Source organism: Garra rufa, chromosome 13 (genome assembly GCF_049309525.1).
Source record: "Garra rufa chromosome 13, GarRuf1.0, whole genome shotgun sequence".
NCBI lineage: Eukaryota > Metazoa > Chordata > Actinopteri > Cypriniformes > Cyprinidae > Garra > Garra rufa.
In genome coordinates, this window is record NC_133373.1 from 26,413,251 (window position 1) to 26,432,706 (window position 19,456).

The window sequence follows — 19,456 nt, forward strand, 5'->3', positions numbered from 1 at the left end:
TGTATTGCATGAGCTACTTTATTTTCATTCCCCCTGCTCAAAACAAATGCGAATCACCAAAGCTACTACATACATACAAATGGCCATACAATAGCGGTTTACAGTATTGACTTCTGTTTAATAAATGTTATCGTTTTTCTCCTCCCATTCTTTCACAACTGTACTTCATAGATGATCAGGCAGACACAATTTCAGTTTTTTAACCTTAACCAAACATTAAAAAAGCTGTGTAATCTTTACTCATGAACAAACGTCAACTAAAGCTACCAAACCCAGGTGAAGACAGTCTGAACTAAAATGCAAACTAGCAAAACATACGAGCAGGAACAAAATGTTTGCATAGTCTTGTCTTAAGGCACTTTTCTGTGTGAGAAACAGCTAGTGGACTGAAGCAGATGATCGTAATATTTCTCATTCCACCAGTCAGATTACCGTCCTTAAAGGAATTGCACATTCTTCATAGTCTTGTTTTTGTTTGTTTTTAAATCAAACAGGCATAAATTGTGTTTGGCACTCGTTGAATACTAAGAAGGTATTCTTGTGCATATTTGTTCATTCAACATCAAAAACATACATGTGTTAACATCTCACAAGTTTGTGTGCATTTGTGAGTTAAGCAAATGAGGCATTTCCCATGTTTTTTTAAAATCAAACATGGCTTTGTGTCTTAGTTTGGCAATGTGTGCTACATGGTTTTTTTTTTTTTTCTTTTCTTTTTTTTCTCAATGTTGCAATTGAGTTCACATTTTTGGCTTGATCACAATGAGTTCTTAGTATGTCGTTGTCATTTCTGGTGTAGAAACGATTGAGGTTTTGATTGGATGAATTAGTGAGCAGCATATGATGAGAGCTAGTTTAGGATGTTGTGTCTAACCTATACAAGGTCCTAAAATCCGTATGGATTTTAGGAGCTCATATTGGTTGGAGTGTGTGACTTCTCTCATGTTAGGACTGAGGACAACATGTCCTCTAGCCCAGCTGGTCCTCGTATTGCTTCCGGAAGCAGTCTCCAGCAGGGAAGAAATCCCAGCACCTCTCCTGATACATCTTCCAAACATACGACTCCTGGAATAGAAGGATAATTAGATGATTTAATTTATTAAATATAATAGAATAATATACACTACAATTCAAGTCTGGGAACATGGAAATGAATACTTTTATTTAGCAAGGATGTATTAAATTGATTGAACATTACAGTGAAGACATTTATAATTTGACCAAATACATTTTAAATAAATGCTGTTCTTGTGAATTCTATTCAACAAAGAATCTTAAGAAAAAATCTCCCTTCCACAAAAATATCAAGGAATGTTTTCATTAGGAGAACATCAGCAAATCAGAATCATGACTGGAGTAATGGCTGTTTAAAATTCAGTTTTACTATCAGAAATACACTTTGGCTCATAAGTTTACATACCCTTTGCTTGCAGAATGAAAACAATATAATAGGTCGTGAAAGGTTTTTTTTAAGCATTTATATTTAATACTCTCCTGAATAAGCTCATGTCATGGATCATCCAGATAATGACACACAGTATTGTATTTTCAGTAATTTTTATAATTTCAGTTTATTATTTTGTGTTTAAATATTTGTTATATGAAATCACTTATTCAGGACAGTACTATATATTATACAATAAAAAATATATTATGAGCAGAGCGTATGTGCAAAACTGTAAATTGTATTTTAAAATATATTAAAATAGAAAACAGTTGAGTGGTATTCATATTTCACAGTATTACTGTTATACTGTATTTTTGATCAAAAAATGCAGCTTTGGTGAAAACAAGATAATTTTTTTCAGAAATATTTAAAAAAAAAAATCTTACCAACCCAAACATTCTGAAAGGTAGTGCATATTGATTTTATGGAAGCCCATTTCAAGAGTTTATATCTCGCAATTCTGACTTTATAACATGCAATTGCGAGTTATTATTGTGAGTTTCTGAGAACACAGTCTTTTTTCACCTCAAAATTTTACTTTATATCTCACTTGTGAGCCATTTTGAGAAAAAAGAATTGAGAAAAAAAATCATTTGTGGGAAAAAAGTCAAATCTGCAAGATTAAAAACTCACATTTGTGAAAAAAGTCAGAATTGCAAAAAAAACTTTGAGGAAAAAGTCAGAATTGTGAGATATAAACTTGCATTCGTACGAAAAAAAGAATTGCAAGATAACTCGTATTCGCAAAAAAATGTGAATTGTGAGATACAAACTCGCATTTGTGAGAAAAAAGTCCGATTTGCAGGATATAAACATGTTTGCAAGAAGAAAATAATTGTTAGAAGAAAATAATTGTGAGATAAAAACTCGCATTTACGAGAAAAGTCGCATTTGCAAAAAAAATCTGAATTGCAAGATAAAAACTCATTTGTGTGAATGAGTGAAGTCAGAATTGAACAGAATAAAGTCGCATTTGTGAGAAAAAAAGAATTGCAAGATAAAAACTTGCATTCACAAGAAAAAAGTCAGGACTAAAATGCAAAATAAAAACTGAATTGTGAATTGTGTGAAAAAAGTCGTATTTGTGAGAAAAGAGTCAAAATTGCGAGATATAAACTCGCATTTGTGAGAGAAAAAAAGAATTACCAGATGAAAACTTGCATTTGCAAGAAAAAAGTCAGAACTGTGAGATACAAACTTGCATTTGCAGGGAAAAAAACTGAATTGTGTGAAAAAAGTCGTATTTGTGAGAAAAAGAGTCAAAATTGCGAGATATAAACTCACATTTGTGAGAAAAAAAGAATTGCAACATACAAACTCACATTTGTGAGAAAAAAGACAGAACTGCTAAATTTAAACTCACATTTGCGAGAAAAAGTCTGAATTACGAGAAAAAAATAACTGAGAGACAAACTCGCATTTGCAGGAAAAAGTCAGAATTGCAAGATTAAAAACTCGTATTTGTGGGAAAAAAAAGCTTACATTTGTGAGAAAAAAGTCAGAATTGTGAGATATAAACTCACATTTGCGATAGAAAAAAGTAAAAATTACGAGATATAAACTCACATTTGCAGGAAAAAATAATTGCAACATACAAACTCGCATTTGCGAGACAGAATTACGAGAAAAAAAAACTAAGACATAAACTCACATTTGCAAGAAAAAAAGTCGCATTTGTGAGAAAAAAAGTCAGATTTGCGAGATATAAACTCACATTTGCGATAGAAAAAAAAGTAAAAATTGCGAGATATAAACTCACATTGGCAGGAAAAAATAATTGCAACATACAAACTCGCATTTGCGAGAAAAAAGAGAATTGCAAGATTTAAACTCACATTTGCGAGACAGAATTACGAGAAAAAAAACTGAGACATAAACTCACATTTGCAAGAAAAAAAGTCGCATTTGTGAGAAAAAAAAGTCAGATTTGCGAGATATAAACTCACATTTGCGATAGAAAAAAAAGTAAAAATTACGAGATATAAACTCACATTGGCAGGAAAAAATAATTGCAACATACAAACTCGCATTTGCGAGAAAAAAAAGAATTGCAAGATTTAAACTCGCATTTGCAAGACAGAATTACGAGAAAAAAAACTGAGACAAACTCACATTTGCAAGAAAAAAAGTCGCATTTGTGAGAAAAAAAAGTCAGATTTGCGAGATATAAACTCACATTTGCGATAGAAAAAAAAGTAAAAATTGCGAGATATAAACTCACATTGGCAGGAAAAAATAATTGCAACATACAAACTCGCATTTGCGAGAAAAAAGAGAATTGCAAGATTTAAACTCACATTTGCTAGACAGAATTCCGAGAAAAAAAACTGAAACATAAACTCACATTTGCAAGAAAAAAAGTCGCATTTGTGAGAAAAAAAAGTCAGATTTGCGAGATATAAACTCGCATTTGCGAGAGAGAAGGTCAGAATTGTGAGGTAAAAAGTTGCAATAACATTTTCTTTTTGTTTTTAATCAGCACCAGAAACAGGCTTTCATATGATTTTACAATTATGCCACTAGTTTTAATTGGATTAGTAGGTTACCTGACCAGTGTATTCAGTCTCATCTTTGTTGATCAGATACATCAGGAAGAATCTGTTAGAAAGGAATATTTGAATATTTAAATGTGTTTAGTTGATAAAGGAAGCATTCGAACAATGCAAAGGTTGTTTTACTTTGCATATGGGATGTTCATGTGAGTTACAGTATATCATATACAGTGTTTACTCACAAATAGTTGGCCAGATTGTGCTCTTGTAAGGTATGGGTCTCAAAGCCGTGCGGAGTTCTGTCAAAATAGTCGTTCCCGATTCCACAGATGAAGCATTTTGTCTACACCAAAGATAAAAAACATTTTAAAACAGGAACAGATTGTACTCTTTTTAGACCTCACAGGAAGATGTGTGACACTGCTCACCTCCATGTCCTCTTTCACCTGCTCCTGCTGGTCTCTCAACTCACCAAAGGCATCAATAATCAAACCTGGTTTGGAAATGAAAGCATTCGCCATTATGTTGGTGTTCTTCTGAATGTACAAAGTATTGACTGTGAGATTATGATTGGTTGAGTAGATTTCTCGCTATTTAAGATCAGTGTTGATTATAAAGAGTTTAATGGGGCATGTAAAGCAGCACAGTATACATCAGTACCCTGAATGATGGCCAGCAGAATGACGATAACAAAGAAGAAGAAGGTGATGTCAAACAGGATACGGTAGAGCTCATACGGGTCACCGGCCGGGTCTTCGATTTCATCACCGATGCCACCGCCAGCTCTCACACCCACGTACATGTGGAACAGGTAGCACTGAGGAGTCATGGGATTTGTTTTAGTTTTTAATGATCTAGCAAATGGTAAAACAATTATACACACAATACATATATTCTATTTTAATATATTTTAAATGTAGTTTATTCCTGTGATGGCAAAGCTGAATTTTCAGCAGGCATTACGCCAGTCTTCAGTGTCACATGAACCTTCAGAAATTATTCTAATTTTCCGAATTGGTGAGCAAGTAAAACCTTTTTTTATTTTTTTTGGCAAAAAAAAACCCCAAGGATTATTTCAAATCAAAAAGCTAGCTAACTCACGGTCATCATGTCGTCACACTTCATGTCAGGTGCGTCCTCATCCTCGCTCTTGTTGTAAAACTTGCGGAAGAAGTTAAAAGCCACCACGGTGTACAGGTAGACCACGACCGCTAGCAGGCCCACGGTCAACACCAGCTGTTCAGAAGAAGATGGTACTTTCATCAGATCAGAAGTATCTCTGTGTAAAGCTGTACTACAGTCACCCCCTGCTGGATGAGACTTACCTGTTTGCCATTGTGAGTCACAGAAGAGAGAATGGTCCTCAAGGTCTTGAAGCCCATGGCAATGTCCAGCAAATGAGCAGCAAAGAAGAAGTTATTGTAATGTCCCAGAATAGACATGGTGGTGTACCAAATCAGGTAGAGGTAAGACTAGAGATGAAGACATGAGACAAAACGTTATTGTCCTGACACAGATAATCTTCTCAACGTTTTTAAAGGAAACCCTGGGTATTAAGACTTGTATAGCTTAATATAACGTAAATGATGTCTCTTATGTAGTAAAAAACCCCTGAAAGATTTACGTTATTTTAAAAAACCCATTGTTTTATACATACACTATATTGCCAAAAGTATTGGGACACCCATCCGAATGAAAAGGTTTGACTACTTAATCTTAATGTTTAAGCATATAATGATATTCTAGGGAATTGTGTGCTTCTAATTTTATATTAACAGTTTGGACAGGACCCTTTCTATTCTAACATGACAATCCCTTTGTGTATAAGGCAAGGTTTATAGAGAAATGATAGATTAAGTCAGTGTGGAAGAACTTGACTGTTGTGCATAAACCCAAGTCCTTATTCCAGCTGAACACCTCTGGTGTGACTTTAAATGCAACCTTGAGTTAAAAACCCATACACTATATGGACAAAAGTATTGGGACACCTTCTTCTTTAGAACAGAAACAGGCACTTCCAAAATTGTGGCAACAAAGTTGGAAACATAATTCATGTATTTAAAAATTGTATTTCCATCTCTGTTGCACCAGTTTTGGAAGTGTCTTAAACGGCTGTATCCTTATGTACAAGTCATTGGTGTTTGGCGATGAGCTTTTGGCTCAAGGTCTGCATTTAAAGTCACACCAGAGGTGTTCAGCTGGGATTACGACTTGACTTTATGCAGACCAGTCAAGTTCTTCCACCCTGACTGAATCAATTATTTCTATAGAATAGAAAAGGGTTGTGTCCAAACTGGTGTGTATCACACAAATCCCTAGAATATCATTATAAGCTTAAACATTAAGATTTGTACTCATGGAACTACTAAAGTAGTTAAACCTGTTCATTAGAAGGGCAATATAGTGTATTTTGGACTATGGACTTTCTATTTTCCCCACAAAGAGTGAAATCCACGCTGAGAAACTCCTTCAGTGGCTGTGGCATCATGACAAGCATCAGCATACAACTTTTGTAAGCTCTTTCGGTAGCTGTTGTCTACTAAAAGCCTCAAAGGCATCAAGGCAAAAGTTGAGAGAACAAAGACGCAGGTCTTTAGGAAGCATCTTCCCACTCATTTATTCTCTTCTTACTGCTGAGAAAGCAGTGAAGACTTACATCGCTTCTCTTGTTGCCCTTTGACTGTAAATTTCAACCAAAAGCTGCACAATGAGGTATTGTATCTGTAGTTTATTTTATAAGTTGTGTATTCCGAGTTGTGTTGCTTTAAAAATAGCAACAGATAGTGCCAATAGCTCAATGAGTGCAACCGTTCTATGTAATCAATATAATGGCACCCCTCATAGTCCAAAATATGTATAAATATATTTATATATATATGTATATATTTTTTTTAAATAATGAAAATCTTTCGTATCTTAATTCCCTTTAAATTTGAGCCGTACTCACGTTGTCTGTCAGCACCACGCCCATTTTCCAGATGTGGTACTTGGTATCAATTGAGCTCAACCTGCAATTGAAACCAAAACATGACTGAATGCTTTAATGCTCTTTCAAACCAAGCTTTTCAGGTCCCATCAACTCACCAGGACAGCAGGGAGGCTTCCTTCACCACAGCCTCTTCGGTGGGATCAAAGTCTAGAGCACTCTTATCCAGACCCAGGAGCTCAGCAATGCGCTCAGCCCCATACAGATCACCATATTTATTGATGACCTACAGAGGACAGTGGAAATCGGCTATGAAGATAGTCCTATGAATACAAGCACCATCAAGTTTTGTGTGATTCTGCTTACCTTCCTCTTAACAAATTTGTCCCAGTAATTGTTAGGGAAAGACCTGAAAGACAGGTAAGAAAGTTTCTAAGTACTCAAAGGATGCTCTAAAGGATTGATTTATCAATTAATTATAGGGATAGTTCACCCAAAAATGAAAATTCTCTCATTAATAACCTCATGTCCTAAGACCTTCGTTTATCTTCAGAACACAAATTAAGATATTTTTGATCAAATCTGAGAGATGGGCTCTTTTTCACATGGACTGTTTTAACAGTGTCCTTACTACCTTTCTGGGCCTTGAACATGTCAGTTGCGTTGCTGTCTATGCAAGCTCTCGGATTTCATCAAAAATATCTTAATTCTAGTTCTGAAGATGGGTTTGAAACAACATGAAGGTGAGTAAGTAATGACAGAATTTTCATTATTGGGTGAACTATTCCTCTAAGTATATCAATATTCTATTCTGACTCTGTAATGTAAGGGACTGAATGAAAGAGAGTGTTTCTTACGGAGTTGCGATGACCAAACGATCCCACTGTCCTTTAATGTCATCATCAGATGGCTGCTCGGTAATATACAAACCGTCAAACTCAAGCTTCCTAGCAATCTCCTTCTCCCGCTTGAACACAACCAAAGGAACCTACAGTGAGGAGAAAACAAGGTTACTACAACAACACTGTTGTGCAGCATCTGGCTTTGACATAATCTTAATCCTGATGAATATAATCAATTGCGAGGAATCTGGATAAACCTTAAGGCAGTAGTATCCAACAACACAGAGTAAAGAGATGATCGTGTGCAGTACAGCCAAAAACGTCAACGTGGGTGCCATGTAGCCAGTGCCCTCCTGAAGAATGAAGTACTCCAGTCCTTCATCATCTTCATCGCCTTCCTCCTCTTCACCACCCCAGGATCCCTCCTCCTCTTCCTCATCTTCAAATTCTCCAGTCACCTTTAGAGAGCGGCAATACTTAAACATGTAAATAAATGACCAAATAGGGCATTCAAAATAATATCTGCAAAACAAAAAAGGTATCTGCAAAACACCTTGTAGAAGAGCAGGATGAAGTTGATGGCGAAGGCCACAAACAAAGCCAGAAAACGAAGGTTGTAGAAATTGCGAGCCAGGTAGTTCTAACAGAGAAGAGGTAAATGTTAATGTTTCATTTTTTGCCACTTACAGTTTTCCTAATTTATTCACCCCCATGTCGTCCAAGATATTCATGTCTTTCTTTCTTCAGTCGAAAAGAAATGAAGTTTTCTGAGGAAAACATGTTAGGATTTTTCGTACTCGGTTACTTTCGTAACCTCGGTTCCCTGAGATACGGGAACGAGTACTGCGTCGTTAAGACGCTTATGGGAAAAAGCTCCTTTTTCTCCTGAGACTGAAGTATTTCAATAACGCAGTGAAACTGCACGACCATTGGTTTGTGCAGTGAGATGAAAACAAACCAATGGCTCGGCAGCGGAGCTGCACGAGCCTGTGGCAATGATTCGCGCCCGAACGCGCCAAAAGGGGCGGAGAATTCGGCTATATAAGCGTGCATTTTGCCACAGGATCTCAGGTTCTTCGACTGAAGCGACGACTGAGTCGTGCAGCTACTTAGCAACGGCAAGCAACGCAGTACTCGTTCCCGTATCTCAGGGAACCGAGGTTACGAAAGTAACCGAGTACGTTCCCTGTCGATACTACACTCGTACTGCGTCGTTAAGACGCTTATGGGGAACCAGTACAATCCCGCCGTTGCTAAGGTAGAGGAACGACTGTATGGCCCCTAGCACAGGATGGGCTAGTAGGAGCCAATTTGCTCAATAGGATAACCTAATGAACATTCCGTTCCAAGGAAAAACGATACACTTGGAAACTCCCAGAGGCCAAGTGCATGCATAGCAATACTGGTAACAGAATTCCTCATGCAGAAAGGACCCTAGTCTGCAAGACAGGGACATCTAGATTATAAAACCTAGCAAATGTGGACGGTGAGGCCCAGCCTGCCGCCGCACATATTTCTGCAATGGATACTCCGCTGGACCGGGCCCATGACGAGGCGACGCCTCTAGTCGAATGGGCTCTTACCCCCATGGGACATGGCAGACCCAAAGAAGAGTAAGCCAGCATTATAGCTTCCACTATCCACTTGGATAGTCTATGTTTTGTGACCGATAACCCTTTGTTGCGGCCTCCAAAACACACAAAGAGCTGTTCTGACTTCCTAAAAGAAGCCGAACGCTCCAAATAACACCTCAATGCTCTCACGGGGCAGAGGGGATTAAAGCCTTGGTCTTGCTCCGAGGGGGGAAGTGCCAAGAGAGAGATAACCTGGTCTCTAAACGGTGTTGAGAGACTCTTAGGTACATAGCCGCATCTCGGCTTCAGGATGACTTTAGAGTCATTTGGCCCGAATTCTAGGCATACAGGATTTATGGATAGAGCCTGTAGGTCGCCCATACGCTTGACTGATGCCAATGCTAGTAGCAGGGCAGTTTTTAGCGTTAGAGGTCGAAGGTCAACAGACTGCAGCGGCTCAAATGGAGGGCTCTTCAGAGCTCTCAGCACTGTGGGTAGGTCCCAAGTAGGAACTGTGACGGGGCGAGGAGGGTTGAGCCTTCTCGACCCCTTCAGAAAGCGAACGATCAGATCGTTCTTTCCCACAGACTGACCGTCCATAGGGACATGAAATGCCGCTATGGCCGCCACATAAACCCTGAGCGTGGAGGGAGAGCGTCCCTTGTCCAACAGCTCCTGAAGAAATGACAAAATCAATGATATGTCACACAAACTCGGGTCTGCACCGTGGGTGGAACACCAGGCGGAAAAGACAGACCACTTGAGTCCATAGAGTCGCCTGGTAGAGGGTGCTCTGGCCTCAGAAATAGTATTTAAAACGGTCTCGGGGAGATCTAAAGGCTCCCGTCGAGAGACCAGACGTGCAGCGCCCACAGTTCCGGTTGGGGGTGCCAAAGCGTTTTGTTCGCCTGCGTTAAGAGATCTCGTCTCAACGGAACAGGCCACGGTGCTGATGACAGCAGCCGGTGGAGATCTGGGAACCAATGTTGGTTCTGCCAGAAGGGGGCCACTAGCAGGATTTTGAGTCTCTGTTCCCTGACCCGCCTGACTACGTGTGGTATCAGGGCGATCGGGGGAAAAGCATATAACAGGAGATTGGGCCAGTCGTGGGCCAATGCATCCTGCTCCTTTGAAAAATAAATTGGGCAGTGACAATTGTCTTTTGAGGCGAACAGGTCTACCTGAGCCTTGCCAAAGACTGCCCATATTTCCTGAATCGTCTGGGGATGAAGCATCCATTCGTCTGAGGAGACGTTGCTCCGAGACAGCATGTCTGCTCCTTGATTCAGCCTGCCAGGCACATGAGTTGCTCTGAGCGAGCGAAAGTTGAGCTGAGCCCATCGCAAGAGACGTTCCACTAATGTGAAAAGGCGTCTCGACGAAAGACCTCCCTGGTGATTTATGTACGACACCACCGTCATGTTGTCCGAGCGGACTAAGACGTGGTGTCCCTTTAAGACTGGCAGAAGTGTATGGAGGCCTAAACACACTGCTAGCATTTCTAGGCAGTTGATGTGAAGGCGTTTTTCGGCTTCTGACCACTGGCCGAATGCCGGCTGGCCATCGCACAGAGCTCCCCAACCTGAGTTGGATGCATCTGTCGAGACCATCTTCCTTCTGCACGCCATGTCCAGGGGAACGCCCTGTTCCATCCAAGAAAAATTCTTCCAAGGAGTCAGCGCTGTGACACAGGTCTGATCTACCTTGATGCGCAGGCGTCCTAGACGCCAGGCCTGAGGCGGAACTTTCGGTTTCAACCAGTACTGCAGAGGGCGCATTTGGAGTAGGCCCAGCTGGAGTACTGGAGATGCTGAAGCCATAAGACCCAGCATCTTCTGAAAAGCTTTGAGAGGGCGAAGGGCTCCGATTTTGAAGGAGGCCGCGAGCTTTCGGATGGCTTGAGCTCGCTGCGGCGCAACCATTGCCTTCATTTGAATGGAGTCGAAAACTGCTCCCAGGAACGTAATACGTTGGCTGGGAGACAGAGTGCTCTTGGCAAAATTGACCCTGAGTCCTAGGCATTGCAAGTGGCTGAGGATCACGGATCTGTGATGTATTAGCTCGTTCTCTGACTGGGCCAGGATGAGCCAGTCGTCGAGGTAGTTCAAGACGCGGATTCCCTTCTGCCTCAGGGGGGAAAGAGCCGCGTCCATGCACTTCGTAAATGTGCGAGGAGCTAGAGACAGTCCGAACGGAAGGACTGTATATTGATAGGCCGCTCCCTCGAAGGCAAATCTCAAGAATTGCCTGTGGTGGGGGGCAATCTGGATGTGAAAGTATGCATCTTTCAGATCCAGCGAGCAAAATCAGTCCTTTGTGCGTATGTGCGAAAGGATCTGTTTTAGCGTGAGCATTTTGAATGGCCGTCTCATGAGGGCGCAATTCAAACGCCTGAGGTCGAGGATGGGCCTCAGACCGCCATCCTTTTTTGGGACGAGGAAGTAGCGGCTGTAAAAGCCTGACTCGCTCTGTGCTGGGGGAACCGTTTCCACGGCACCTTTTGCCAGCAGATTCCTCACCTCTGTACGCAAAACCTCTATGTTTTTGCTGTGAACTGAGGTGGAGACCACTCCGCGAAAGCGGGGTGGTCTTCGAGCGAACTGCAGTGTATAACCTCGTTCTATTATGCCCATAACCCATTTCGACACCCCGGGGATGGCTTTCCAAGCCTCGGCCCGTGTGCTGAGGGGTTGCATTGGTTTGAGCGGTTGGGTGCCGCTTAACAACTCTGGAAGAGGAAATTTGCTCTCTTTTTGAAAATGTTTGTTTTTTATTTTTTCCGCTATCACAGCGGTAAGCTGTAAGGGCGCTGACAGAAAGGGCCCGTGAGTTACAGCCAGTTTGTTTGGAAACATGCAGCGCTCTGAACCCGGAACAGAACGGGGTGTTTGGAGGCTGAAGAGAGACATCTTGGGGGCTGGTCCGGCTCTGGCGAGACTTGACCCCTTCCTCTTCCTGTTTTTTAAATCAGGAAGACGCTGGAGGCGCCTGGTCCAACACGACCTTGGGTCGGGGTCCCTGACGTCTAGGGAAAGGGTAGCGTCTGGCCGAGCGGGAGCGATGACGTGGCTCCACCTGGGGGGCTGGCTGAGCAGCTGGCGGGGCGGTCTTTGCAGGCTGCTGAGTCGGCGCCGGTTTGGGGCGACTAGGAGCCGTTGCAGAGCTTGTGCGCTTTGGCAGGAAGTGTCGCATAGCCTGGGACGACTTCTGAGCGGCGGTGAAGCGCTCCGCAAACCCCTCTACTGCTGGGCCGAACAGACCGGTAGGAGAGATGGGGGAGTCAAGGAAGGCGACCTTGTCAGCATCCTTGATCTCCGTTAGGTTTAGCCACAGGTGGCGCTCCAGCACCACCAAGCTGGCCATCGATCTGCCAATCGCCTGTGCCGTCATCTTAGTAGCACACAATGCCAGGTCGGTCGCGCTGCGTAGTTCACGGAACGCAGCGTCGTCCATGCCAGCCTCATCCATATTGCGGAGGAGTTTTGCTTGATAGACCTGGAGGACCGCCATTGAGTGCAGCGCTGATGCTGCCTGTCCAGCCGAAGAATAAGCACGCCCAGCGAGAGCTGAAGTAGTTCTGCATGGCTTGGACGGGTGAGTAGCCTTTGCCTTCCAGCCGATGGCAGTGGGCGGGCACAGATGCGCGGCCACAGTCTCATCTAGGGGGGGCAACTTGTCGTATCCTTTCTCTTCAGCGCCGTCAACCGTCGTGAGGGCGGAGGAAGAAGAGGTACGAAGGCGGGCGGAGTACGGAGCGCGCCAGGATTTAGAGATCTCACCGTGAACTTCCGGGAAGAACGGTGAAGCTCGCTGACGAGGGGCTTGGCGGCGCCCCGGCAGGAACCACTCATCCAAACGACTCCGTGCAGGCTCCTCAGGAGGAGACCAATCCAATCCCAGCTCTTCAACAGCCTTAGATAGAACGCGGAAGAGTTCGGCGTCCATACCAGCGCTGGCGGTGCTGGGTTGAGCAGATGGACAGGGGGCGGGGTCTTGCGGCGAGCCCGACAGATCCTCTCCATCAGATGCAGCCAGAGACATGCTGTCATCCATGGCTTCCTCCTCACTCACTCCAAAAGAAACCAGATCGCTCGCGGCAGCCGAGGGATTTTGGTCTGGATGCGTGAAGAGAACAGGAGATTCCTCTTCATGTGGTGAAGGTGAGGCACGCGGGGGATAAGCCGGCGTGAGCTCACCAATCACCGTGCGCCGAGTCGCTCTGCCCCGCTGCTTTTTCTTCACAGGCTCTTGTGAAGAAGAAAGCGGGAGGGCGCGAGGGGCGGGGTCGCTTTCTGAAAAGAAAGCTAGCCGCGAGCGCAAAGAGGAGAGACTCATGTCCCCGCAGTGGGAACAATCTGTCTCAGTGAGCGCGGCTTCGGCATGGGCGGAGCCCAAGCACGAGACGCACTCAGCGTGACCGTCAACAGCGTGCAGAGGGGCTCTGCACGAGCAACAGAAACGCCGTGGCATTTGAAACAACGCCAGTTGAAATTTGCTCTTTGGAAATATGCTCTTTCTATCGCCGGATCGCGGCAGGGAATCGCGTCAGCTGCTTGAAGCGTCAAACGACGAGCAGGCGGATCCGCTGCGAGGCTCTTCAACGGCGAGAGGCTTCTTTCTCGAGCGAAGGTCAGTCAATGTCAGCGAAGATGTGATGTCGTCGCTGAAGGAGAAGGATCTGAGATCCTGTGGCAAAATGCACGCTTATATAGCCGAATTCTCCGCCCCTTTTGGCGCGTTCGGGCGCGAATCATTGCCACAGGCTCGTGCAGCTCCGCTGCCGAGCCATTGGTTTGTTTTCATCTCACTGCACAAACCAATGGTCGTGCAGTTTCACTGCGTTATTGAAATACTTCAGTCTCAGGAGAAAAAGGAGCTTTTTCCCATAAGCGTCTTAACGACGCAGTACGAGTGTAGTATCGACAGGGAACTCCATTTAGTGGACTTTAATGGGGAATTGAAGGTCCATATTGCTGTTTCAGTGCAGCTTCAAAGGACTTTACACAATCACAGTCGAGGAATAAGGGTCTTATGTGAAACGATCAACCATTTTTAAGAAAAAAAATAAAAATGTATATAATTCTTAAACACAAATGCTTGTCTCGCACTAGCTCGACTTAACGCATTACGTAGTCACGTGTGACGTAGGTGGAAATACCAACCCAGTGTTGTGCAAAGTGTTGTGTTGTGACCTTTCCAACATAATTATGTTAGTCATGAAGTTGCAGGTGCTCATTGCAGAGTTGGCATTTGTGGTTAAAAAGTATAGAAATTATATATTTCTTTTTAGAAAATGACAGATCTTTTCACTAGATAATACCCTTGTTCCTCGGCTGGGATTGTGTAGAACCCTTTGAAGCTGCAATGAAACTGCAATTTGGACCTTCAACCCGTATATGGAGAAAAATCCTGGAATCTTTTCCTCAAGAACCTTAATTTCTTTTCAACTGAAGAAAGACATGAACATCTTGAATGACATTTTTATTCTGGAAGTGAATTTATCCTTTAAACTACATTTCCTGCAGGACAATGTTTAACTAAAAATGTGACTGAAGTTTTTCCTACCAGCATTTTGGTTTTGTAGACTTCAAGGCCTGCAAAGAAGCTGGCCATGAATGCTGGAGCTTCTTCCTTTGATGAGCCTTGTTTGGCTTTTGGAGCTGGTTTTTCTGCTGCTGGTTCCTCAGGTGTTACCTCTTTAGCCTTGTCTTCTTTCTCCTGATTCTCAGTGCTAAAATACATTGCTGTGTCAGAACATTTTTTGACAAAGAAATGAACAGACAACATCTAATTAGTTAACTTACTCAGCTTTCTCTGGCTCAGATTCTGGCTTCTCTGCTGCTACTTTCTGTGTAGTAAAAAACAATATACTTTGTCAATTTTACAAATTGCATGACTTGCATATGTTTGATTCAAATACTAGAATAGTACAGTACAGTTTTGATGCAAACTACGGTCTGTAGATACCTGGCTCTTCTTTTTCTCAACAGGGACACTAGACTCTGTCAGGACTTCGCAGACATCACCCAGACCAGGTTCTGCCCCATGCTTCCCTTCCTTCTTCACAGCTGGATTAAGTAGATCCATGACCATATCCGCCTCTAGCTTCTCAGCACCAGCACCGGTCATCTGCACCATATCTGCAGAAACCACCAACTCACTGCTTTCGGTTTTTTCTGCTTCCAGTACATCACCATGGATCCCAAACTGTGTTGGATCAGGCATGTTACCCAAGATATCAGTCACTTTCATGTTTTTAGCACCCTCCACAAGACCCCCTCCAAACATGGAGGACCAAATAATATGAAAGAACCCGAAGATGATGCCGAAGATGCCTTTGAAGAAACCGGTGAAGAGCATCCAGAAGAAGGAGAAGAACCCTGTGATCATTTCCCTGATGGTCAGCTTCCTGAATTTCTTAAACTGCTTCCTCATACTCTTAAATGTCAGCATTTTACGGAAATTAGACATGCTTTTCTTCACAGAGGCACAGGCTGCTGTGAAGGCTGAGGCGGACTCGAGAGATGCGTCTTCTTCCTCAGACAATCCTTCGAGCAGACTGTGCAACTCCTCGTCTTCGTCCTCCTCAGGTCGTTCTGCGGCATCTGGCTCTGAGATCTGAGAGGCTAACTGCATCTCAAAGATGGTGTCCTCACAGAAGTTCACAAACAACTCCATCTTCTCGCTCTCACCACCTTCGTTGACCACATCGAAGATGAACTGCCGTTTGGACTCTTTGACCTGAGGTTTCTCCCATTGGGTTCTGCTAGACTCGCTGATCTCAAAGTACACCCTCTCAATTCTCTTGGCACCTCCCATGATCTCAATACGGCCCAAGTATGGCTCAAAGTAACTAAGAACGCTTTCAGCCAGGTCTAAGAAAGTGGACAGGCGGGAATCGTGAGGCATATGTTCTGATAGGTTAGTAAGAAGCACAGCCACGTTGAAGCCGATGTCCTTGGCTGGCTCATGGAAGCGTTCTACAAACTCTTTGTAGTTGAACATGTCGTTTTCATCTGCATCCACACAGGAGAGTAGAAACTCGATCTCAGACTGTGTGTATTGCTTTTGGCTATCCATAGATTTCTGGAACTCCTTCTTGGAAATAAGGCCTTTGCAGTCTGGGTCGTACTCCTTGAAGTTATCAGATGTAGTGAGGTCCTTCAGTTTGAGGAACATGTCGAAGAATTTAAGGATCATTTCCACATTGCTGGAAGACTCCACTAATGTGTCAACCATCTGCTTGCCGATAGTTCCATTCACCACATTACCTGTAACATACAGTTGATGCATTAAAGGGTTAGTTTACTTACCGAATATAACTTCACTGACAATTTACTCACCCCCCCATGTCATCCAAGATGTTCATGTCTTTCTTTCTTCAGTTGAAAATAAGCTTTTTGAGGAAGACATACCAGGATTTTTCTCCATAAAGTGGATTTCCATGGTGGCCAACGGGTTTTAATGCAGCTTCAAAGAGCTCTACAAGATCCCACATGATTTTTTATCGCCAATTGTTTTGCTAAATAATACCCTTATTCATTGGCTGGGATCACGTAGAGCCCTATGAAGCTGCATTGAAACTGCAATTTGGACCTTCAACCCATTGATCTCCATTAAAGTCCACTATACAGAGAAAAATCCTAAAATGTTTTCCTAAAAAACCTTAATTTTTAAGAAAGAAATGAATATCGTGGATAACATTGGGGTGAGTAAATTATCAGGAAATTCTTATTCTGGAAGTGAACTAATCCTTAACCATTACAAGTCTCTTACTAGTTCCATTATGATGTTTGAAAGAAAAAATAACTCTCACCCTCCAGAAGAGATAACATCATGACCACCATATCTTTCTGCAAATCCATCAGCTCTTTCAATAACTCAATTTGACTAGAATCCTGAAACAAATGAATGATATTTAGTGTTGAAAGGCATCATATGTGCATAACTGCTACACATTAACAGTGCCCTGACTAGTTACCTGTGACAGTTTCATTTGCATGTTTGCAAAAACATGCAGGAACCCGACCACTGCATCCCACAACCTGCTGTGTGCCAAACTTTGCTGATTCCCAATACAAGGGCCCTAAAATGAGAAAATACAGTATTATGAAATGCACAGACATCCACTGAACTCTAATATAGTGTAGTAGTGTATAGCATTTATAGTAGAGTATATGTTACCTGAATATACTCAGTGAGTGAGTTAAAGATTTGTTTGGCTACTGCCAAAGCTTTAGAGAAGTTACGTTGCCCAGCGTCATCCATGACATCTTTCCCAGAGTAATACCAGTAGAAATCACTTATAGATTCCTGGCGGTGAAAACAAGTTTGACCATTACAGAGGACTGAAGTTGAGTAGATTCATGAGGATTCAAAGCTGTATTTTTTTATACGGTCAAACCAAAATTTATTCAGATTGTTCACTATAGTTTAGATAATGGTAATAAAATTTGACAAGAACTTAAAAGTTAAACTGTCAGATCAAATCCATCTTGATAATCACAAATAAATTACAGTCAAACCAAAATTTATTCAGAAACCTTCAACATTTCTCACAATCTCAAAGTTTATTCACAATAGTTTAGAAAATGGTAATAAAATATGACAAGAACTCAGAGTTAAACTGTGTCAGAACAAATTCATATTTGGTGTCTGAATAAATTTTAGTTAGACTGTATATAACATTGACATATTCTATGTATTTAGTTTGTGTTACCTGTAGACGTAATAGGTAGTCCACAGTGCTAATAATGATATTGACTGTAGTAGTGTTTCCAGTTTGGGTCCGCAAAAAGTTTTGGAAATCTGTTGAGGGAATTTAAAATGTAAATAGTAATGAATAAGCAGTGAAGCAGTTAAATATGGAGTTTTTTGTGAAATATAAATTTTTGATTCATTAGTAATGCCTTGCAAATCACTGATAAATTGTGTTTTTTTAATGTAAGGTAGCGCTAACTAAAACGGGTCATGGAGTTATTTTTATGTCTGCAACTATCACTGCAAACTAAAAACTTTATTTTTAATAGTAATAATAGTGATTAATAAAAATTAAATGAATATGTAACCCTGGACCAAAAAAAAAAAGAGTCTTAAGTTGCATGGGTATATTTGTAGCAATAGCCAAAACTACATTGCATGGGTCAAAATTATCTATTTTTCTTTTATGCCAAAAATCATTTGGATATTAAGTAAAGATTATGTTCCATGAAGATATTTTGTAAATTTACTACCGTAAATATATCAAAACTTTATCAAAACAAAAAATTTGATTTTCTCAATATTTAGATTTTTTTGCACCCTCCAGACATTTAAACAATTGTATCTCGCTCAAATATTGCCCTATTCTAACAAACCAACGTCAATGGAAACCTTATTTATTCAGATGGTGTATAAATCTCAATTTAAAAAAAAAAAAAAAAAAAAACCTTATTACTGTTTTTGTGGTCCAGGGTCACATATTATTTTGTTTTAAAAAGTATCTTAAAACAGAAAAATTATATAAAAAATGTTCTTACCATTATTGTGCCCCTCGCATAGGAGTTGCAAAAACCTGAATAAATCCTTTGTAAAGTCATCATTTTGTAGCACTTTGGAACCTTAAAACATGACAGAGAACTGCAATTATTTCTGGGCCACATTTTTAATGCCAGACTAAATGACAAATTTACATCAGTCTCAAGCAAGCAGGTGACTAGCACATTTTTTTGGAGCTTGCTTCACTTAGGATGAAGAGCTTTAGATTACAGGCTCGCAACTGCATCCCAAGAACTGACTGGAAAAAGAAAAGCTTGTCGATTAATACACAGAAATGACAGAAATTTCAAGAAGCTGGGTTAGCGAGGTAACTTTCACAAGAACGGTGTACAGAAACCCTTGACATGATTTTAATGATTTGATACTGCAGACATAAAGAGGAGATCCTGTTGTACACAAAGTCATACTTGTGAAAGTTAGTCATGTGAGAAACCAGCTTTGTGAAATAGCCCCAGATTCACAGCATGGCAAAGCTCTTTGCTCATTTTGTAGCTGTGGTATAATCTTTAGCTGAGTGTACACCTCTGAACATGTATTAATTTTTTTTTCAACACTGTATGAGTACAGATGATTCGTAATGTTCACATGGAAGACAAAATGTTCCCATTTAGTGAACTAGTTTAGTAAAGTTAGTTTAG

At 41.6% G+C, this 19,456-nt stretch overlaps 1 protein-coding gene across 1 annotated transcript in view; it reads right to left on the bottom strand.

Annotated features, from left to right (window-relative positions):
- The window catches only part of ryr3 (ryanodine receptor 3), a 117,172-nt gene continuing 97,716 nt past the window's right edge, over positions 1-19,456 (bottom strand). The window contains exons 84-104 of the mRNA XM_073852754.1: positions 18,800-18,880; positions 18,001-18,089; positions 17,466-17,594; positions 17,263-17,367; positions 17,098-17,179; positions 15,236-16,552; positions 15,086-15,122; positions 14,847-15,012; positions 8,261-8,347; positions 7,965-8,165; positions 7,723-7,853; positions 7,232-7,274; positions 7,024-7,151; positions 6,887-6,947; positions 5,265-5,411; positions 5,041-5,175; positions 4,600-4,756; positions 4,368-4,432; positions 4,182-4,282; positions 3,994-4,045; positions 1-1,065 (exon numbers count right to left, since the gene is read on the bottom strand). Of these exons, the coding sequence (XP_073708855.1) occupies positions 970-1,065; positions 3,994-4,045; positions 4,182-4,282; positions 4,368-4,432; positions 4,600-4,756; positions 5,041-5,175; positions 5,265-5,411; positions 6,887-6,947; positions 7,024-7,151; positions 7,232-7,274; positions 7,723-7,853; positions 7,965-8,165; positions 8,261-8,347; positions 14,847-15,012; positions 15,086-15,122; positions 15,236-16,552; positions 17,098-17,179; positions 17,263-17,367; positions 17,466-17,594; positions 18,001-18,089; positions 18,800-18,880 (3,410 nt within the window). The 3' untranslated portion in view covers positions 1-969. The remainder of the gene's footprint in view (positions 1,066-3,993; positions 4,046-4,181; positions 4,283-4,367; positions 4,433-4,599; positions 4,757-5,040; positions 5,176-5,264; positions 5,412-6,886; positions 6,948-7,023; positions 7,152-7,231; positions 7,275-7,722; positions 7,854-7,964; positions 8,166-8,260; positions 8,348-14,846; positions 15,013-15,085; positions 15,123-15,235; positions 16,553-17,097; positions 17,180-17,262; positions 17,368-17,465; positions 17,595-18,000; positions 18,090-18,799; positions 18,881-19,456) is intronic.